Source organism: Dendrobium catenatum, unplaced genomic scaffold, assembly GCF_001605985.2.
Source record: "Dendrobium catenatum unplaced genomic scaffold, ASM160598v2 fragScaff_scaffold_743, whole genome shotgun sequence".
NCBI classification, from domain to species: domain Eukaryota; kingdom Viridiplantae; phylum Streptophyta; class Magnoliopsida; order Asparagales; family Orchidaceae; genus Dendrobium; species Dendrobium catenatum.
The window spans coordinates 3,939,762-3,946,667 of NW_021319205.1; the positions used below are offsets into that span (position 1 = coordinate 3,939,762).

The 6,906-nt window shown below is 41.6% G+C and overlaps 1 protein-coding gene across 1 annotated transcript; it reads left to right on the forward strand.

Annotated features, from left to right (window-relative positions):
* Nucleotides 1–3,104: 3,104 nt before the first annotated feature.
* Nucleotides 3,105–6,704, forward strand: LOC110095367 (protein SMAX1-LIKE 4). The gene is made up of 3 exons (XM_020820883.2): nucleotides 3,105–4,621; nucleotides 4,869–5,100; nucleotides 5,197–6,704. The coding sequence occupies exons 1-3, from the start codon at nucleotides 3,351–3,353 to the stop codon at nucleotides 6,583–6,585; spliced, it is 2,892 nt and encodes a 963-aa protein (XP_020676542.1). The 5' UTR covers nucleotides 3,105–3,350; the 3' UTR covers nucleotides 6,586–6,704.
* Nucleotides 6,705–6,906: the final 202 nt, after the last annotated feature.

The window sequence follows — 6,906 nt, forward strand, 5'->3', positions numbered from 1 at the left end:
CGACAATTCTTCGTACCAAACTGATTCGTTCCTGTTACAAACTAGGTTTGTCCAGTACGAAGGGTTATTACAAGTCGAATAGAAACTGCTGAAACTGCCCTCAAGTCAGGTTATAATCGTGTCTTGAGACACAAAATGATTCGTCTAGACGTAATTTTTTAAACAGAAGACAGGATCGTCTTTACGATTATATAATTTTCTGACGAAAATTTTCAAAGAGCCCAATCGTACTGGACGGATAATTTTATTTCGCTGGACGCAAATTTCCAGAAGACCAGCGTACTTATACGATAATTAATATGTCTGGACGAAAAATTTTCAAGAGACAATCGTATCTGTCAACGATAATTAAGTGCGTCTGGACGAAAATTTTCCAGATAGCCAATGTACTGTACGATATTAATTTCGTCTGGACGAAAACTTTCAGAGAGCAATCGACGTACGATAATAATTTCGCTGACAAATAAGTACTAGAAAAATTTTCAAGCAAGTTCCTATTCGTTCCTCAATGCTCTATAGGAGATGACTGTTTGATCGTCCAGTACAAACTGAAGATCGTCCTGTATATCAGTATAAATTCTACATGATCTTCTTATGTTGAATGTTTTATTTCTCAAAATACAATCACCCACCTTCCCAATTGATTTCTAAGAAAGTGCAAGCTTCAAATTTTACAAAGTATCTCATGCTGAAATTAATGTGAATTTCGTAGTCTGGAAGTCCGTTTTTTACTGAAAGTAGTTACACCACAAGGCAAATACAATTCTTCCAAAATTATTAGGAGATAACTACACATTTGAACAATAATATTTGAAATCATCAAAACTTTATAAGTTGCAAAAATGAAAAGCATGCAAATAGCAACTATCTTAACAGAGGTCGCATCGAATCCCCCTGGGATTAATTTTTTCTTTATTGGGAGGGGGTGAATGCCTCGTGTATACTGAATCAAAGGTAAAGAATGGTCTATCTTTAGATCGTTACTACCTTTTTGAGATCAAGATTAAGACCTTACCCAAGGAGTAGAAGTCCAACAAGGGACTGTATAAAGTTTATAATTGATAGGAATTATCCTTGCATTTGTTGGGATTTTTCTAAAATATTGCCTTTATGTTGAAAGTATTGGAGGATCTTTTTTGACCATCGATGGAGTCAAAGTCCCCCCCCCCCTATTCTGCATCTGATTCTTATGAAATTTGATGCAGCAATTACTGATGTCAGGAAGTTGACATGAATGATCTTCAGATGTTGGAGCAAAATTTGCCCCCCCAGTTGGGAACCACTTTCCCACAAATGACGTCAAACTGTTGCGTCCTGGAGTATTCACGGTGGTAGAGAAATATAAAGTTTAATGTCATAGCATTGTATGAAAATCTAGCACACATACAGATAAAAAGATAGGGTGCAGCATTTATTGGAGACACCAAGATTTTTACGTGGAAAACCCCTGAAAATGAGAAAAAACCATGAGACCTGGCCTAGTTTGAATGAATCCTCTATTATTTGCAGTCGATTACAAATGAGGCCCTTCCTTAACAGGAAGGCCTTAGATTACATGTTGGGAATACAAAGAGTCACTATTAACGTGTTCGCTTAGTCGAAAGGACTTTAGTAGTTGGGCGACGTAAGTTAGAAGGACCGTAGTCAACGGGCAACGTAAGTCGAGAGGACCATAGTCGGCTGGCAACGAAGGTCAGAAGGACTGTAGTCGGTGGGCAACATAAGTCAGAAAGACCTTAGTTGGCGAGCGACGGAGGTCGGAATGATTGTAGTCAGTGGGCGACGTAAGTCAGGAAAATCGTAGTCGGCTGGCGATGAAGGTTGGAAGGATGGCATCAGGTAGACATCTAGAAATGGATAGAAATCCAGCATCGGATAGATGTCTGACGAAAGTTTGACAACAGGCAGAAGTCCGGTGTTGGGTAGAAACTTGGTGACAAGTGGAGGTTCAACGTCGAGAGGAAGTCCGACGCCAGTTGGCAGCCGAGGAGAACTTCAGTGTTATATGGTATTGGGACAGAACTCTGACGTCACTTGGAGTTCAGGTGAAACTCCGGCGTCACTAGGAGGTTGGGCAAAATTCTGGCGTCCCTTGGAGGTTGGGCGGAATTCCGGCTTCACTTGGACAGAATTCCGATGGCGATCGTCGAGGAGTTCTTCCCTCTTATCCTTCTTCTCTTTTCTTCTCCTTCTCCTCTTGCCTCCCGCCCTCTCAAGAGAAATGAGGGGTCTATTTATAGATTTTTGAGAATGGCATGACCCGTAAATAAGAGGATCAAGGGAAAAGGTGGAGTGGTTCGGCTGGACGGCTGATATTGAATCCCTTGATCATGGACCGTTCGTCAGACATTTGAAGGTCTTAATGGTCTCAGAATTCGATGATCTTGGGCTCGATGGATTCTTCTCATCGAGCCGCTCAAGTTGAGTATAAGCATGTCATGTTTGGAGACCGTTTGGTAATCCAAATTGTGGTTTGAACCTTCCAACGGTGCTTCGGGTCCTTGATTTGGACTCATTTGGGCTCGGATTAAGTTGAATTTGGTGTCATTGGGTTCGTATTTCTGAGATGATTAGTTCGACTATAAGCTTGCTGAAATCTGAGTTCAGATGATCCCAGATTTAATTTTTGAAGTTTCCAACATGATTTCTGCCTCGAGATTCGTGCCTGATCAAGATAATTTCTTGATGACATATCAATATTTAATCTCATCAAATAAATAAATTAGAATATTTGATGGAAAGGGCATATGATTTTATGAATTTATAGTAGCAAAAAAAAATGAATTTAAGTGCATTAATTATTCATTTTAATAATTATAATTAAATTCATGATAGAAAAAAAAATCATTTGATTAATCTTTTTCGTTAAGCAATTTTTTATTATTTAACGTTATATTTCTCAACCTGGCCTCCCTAAGCTATCCACTTTCTAAAGAACTTCAGAAAAATAAAGAAAAAATATCTCCAAAAGAAAGCACGCCGCGTAGGAGAAAGCCAGCAAAAGCAACTCCGTCAGCCCAGCAGCCAAAAGATCGCCTCCTCTGATTTTATTATTATTAGTTTATTACCACTATTTTGCAACCTCTTTATTCAAAAACAGGAGAGAGAGAGAGAGAGGGCGGAAAACGCCTTATAAAGAAGCAAGCAATACTCCTACTACCACTACAGAGCCCTCCCTCCCCTTCCTCTCCCCATTCGCTTTCCAGAATAGTCATCCCTCCTCTCATCCGCATCATCAAACAGAGCCTCTGCTAAAAAACGGAGCAAGAAGAACATGTAAAAGGACAATATTGAAGGAGAGCTGAAACTCTGTATCAGGGTGTTGGGGGTTAGCTCCTGCTGAGAGAGTGATGCGCGCTGGAGCTTGCACTATCCAGCAGGCCCTCACAGCCGAGGCAGCCTCCATTCTTAAACATTCTCTTAACCTGGCTCGTCGCCGTGGCCATGCTCAGGTCACTCCCCTTCATGTCGCAGCCACTCTCCTCAACTCTTCCTCCTCTGCTTCTTCCCTTCTCCGGCGTGCCTGCATCCGCTCTCATCCTCACCATCCCACTTCCCTCCCTCTCCAATGCCGAGCTCTCGAGCTCTGCTTCAATGTTGCGCTCAACCGCCTTCCCACATCCCCTCCACCTTCTTCTTCCTCATCCCTCCTCCACTCACACCCCTCTCTCTCCAACGCCCTCATCGCTGCTCTCAAACGAGCTCAGGCTCACCAAAGGCGAGGTTGCATTGAGAGCCAGAATCACCACTCTCATCAAACGCAGCAGCAGAACAACCAGCCTCTGCTTGCCATTAAGGTCGAGCTGGAACAGCTCACCATCTCCATTCTCGACGACCCCAGCGTGAGCAGAGTGATGAGAGAGGCAGGCTTCTCAAGCACCAGCGTTAAACAAAACCTTGAGGAGGATTCCTCTTCGGGGTTTGGAATGGCTATATCCACCAAGCCACAGCCCTTCCTTTTCGACAACAGCAGTGTTTTCTTGCCAACTCAGTTCATGAAATCGGTAGAAAAGAAGGAAGAAGATTTGAGAGTGGTTTTCGAGGTGATGATTAGAAGAAAGCTGGTGCAGTTTCAGCAGCAGAATGGTAAGAGGAGCGGTAACGCCGTTGTGGTGGGAGACTCTGCTTCCATTGCAGAGGGGATTATGGATGAGTTGTTGATGAGGTTGGAGAAAGGAGAGGTGCCAGAGGAGTTGAGAGGAGCTCAGGTTATTAAGCTTCAGCTTTCATACGTGCATCTTAGGCTTATGAGTAGAGTAGATGTAGAAATGAAGATTTCTGATCTTAGAAGAAGGGTCTTCTCTTCTTTGGAGAAAGGTGTTATTGTCTATGCAGGGGACTTGAGGTGGGCAGTAGATGAAGAGGATAGAGATGGGGAGTGTTTAGCTGGGTTTAAGCCAGTGGAATATTTGATTTCAGAGGTTGGTAGGCTTCTCTCTGAGTTCAGGAGTGGTATCAACGGACTGGGAGGAGAAAGAGGAAGGATTTGGGTCTTAGCTTCTTCTAGCTATAAGACTTACATGAGATGTAAGCTGATTAATCCATCTCTTGAGTCCCAGTGGGATCTTCAGGCTGTATTAGTTCCTTCTGGTGGTCTTGCACTGAGTCTCCATGCCCCCTGGTTAGCACTTCTTCCTATACTTACACTCTGTTGTCATCTTTTCTTGTCTTTTTGTATGGAAGAGTCCTCAATGTGTCATATTTTTAATACTTCAGTTTTCTTGTGACAAGTCATTACTTACCAAAGAAAAAGAAACTATTCAAGAAAGCTTAAAAAAATGAATTTATGATCTTGAATCTTCTACTTTTATGTCAAACTTAACAATTTCAGCTTTATATAAATGATTTGTGGGGAAAAACTATTGCAGTGGCATGGACTCAGTGGTGTCAAAACTTAGGCAGTATCACCTCCAGCTGTTGGAACCTAGAGTTTCTAATGCTGTGGAAGAGGAAGATAAGCTTCTTTGCTGTGCTGAATGCTTCGCAAATTATGAGAAAGAGGCTGCTTCAGTTTTGAAATCTGAAGCTAAAGAAGGCATTGCTGAAAATACTCAGTTGCCATGTTGCATTCAAAGTCAAAAACCAGAGAAGCTTTACAAGGTAGGGGAATAAGAAATGCCTTCAAATTCTCTTCAATGGGTTGTTTTTTTATTTATTTGTAATGCAAGTAAATTCTGATTCCAAATCATATTTCAGATTAACTTTCTGGAGTTGAGAAGGAAATGGAAGAGACTATGCCAAAACCTTCATCAATCTAGAATCAGTCATACTCAAGTGCATCCTCCTTCCATCAGCAAAGTAATTCCTTCATCTCATCCTTGGTGGTCTAATAGCTTGCCTTCAACCAAGAGCAAGTTAACCATTGAACCAAGCTCGATGTCATTCACAGCTTATAGCAAAGAAAGTCCAAAACAATGGTCATTGGAATCAAACCCGAAGTCGTCGAGGAGGCCAATCATGACAACTCTTGCACTCTGTAACCCTCTGTTCACTGATTCCGCAACATCAACTGATCATAAAAAGGCAACCGTAGTAAGCCCCAGAGGATTAGCCCAAAAGTTACAGGAGAACATTCCATGGCAATCTGAGCATATTCATTTGATTGTAGATGCATTGCTTGATCTCCAATCAAGTGAAAAGAAGGGGACCTGGATAAAGATTCATGGGAATGATCGGATTGCCAGGAGGCGCTTGGTTCGTGTGGTAGCTGAATCATTTTTTGGATCTGTTGACAGAATTTTCCACATCAATATGAAGAGATCAGCAAGTAGGGCAATTGATCTTCTCAAAGAAGCACTAGGAAAGGAATCTAAAACTGTGGTTCTGATTGAAAACATTGATTGCGCCAATCCAGAGTTTGTCAACTTGATCAATGATGGAAACAAGGTTGGATTTTTGAAGGATTCATGTGGAAGAGAGGTTGATTTGACTAATTTGATATTTATTTTGACAAGTTCTGCATCGCCCAAGAGTGGAATATTGGAAGAAGAAGAAGAAGACTGTGACAGTGTTCTTAGAATGAGGATGTGGATAGATGGGGAAGAGGAACATCAACCAATGCCTAACGAAAAGAGGATGAGTGAGTGGAATCCGACAAGAGAACAGAAGAAGCCGAGAACAGCAGATAGAGGTGAGCTGGATCTCAATGTAGCCATCACCGGTGATGGCGATGGTGATGACGATGGAGTGTTAAGTGATCTCACAAATGAGGTTTGTGCAGGCGGCGATGAAGTTCAGCTCCCTGCAACTGCTGAATTTAATTTTGATATGAACACCGACATACTTGATCACATTGTAGAGGGCTTCACAACTAGGCTTCAACGAGCATTCGAGGCCACAGTAGGCAGAAACGGAGGTGAAGAAAGGCTGGTGGTGGACCTTGCCGTGGCGCAAGAGCTTGCCACAGCTTCTGGCTTTTTTCTGGAGGTCGAGTTCGATAAGTGGTTGAGGGAAGTTTTTCAAAATTGTATTCCAACGGTCAAAAGGGGCGGGAAGGTGAGATTGCTGATTGAGGGCAAAGAAGGAAATAGGTTAGAGTTTGGTTTCCAAGGCTCGGCTCTCCCCATGAAAATCTCAGTGGATTGAGCCTTAACTTTTTCTGTAAGATCAAATGACCAAATGCTGCCAAGTTTTTTTTTTTTTTATATCGTTAATTCTATTAATTTAGCTAAGATCAAATGCCAATGATGAAGCATTTTTGCCTACATTCTAAAAATCTTCGTTAATTATAATCTCATGATTTATATTATTTTATGTACTTTCTGAATCAAAAATGCAAAATTTTTACCGTTGATTCAGTACTCTCACTACCATTATTTAATAATTGTCTAGAATAAGAAGACAATGAAAAGTCCTAAGCATCTTTTTGCCATTTTTGTTCAGATGGCTTTGCCATGCACGCTGAAA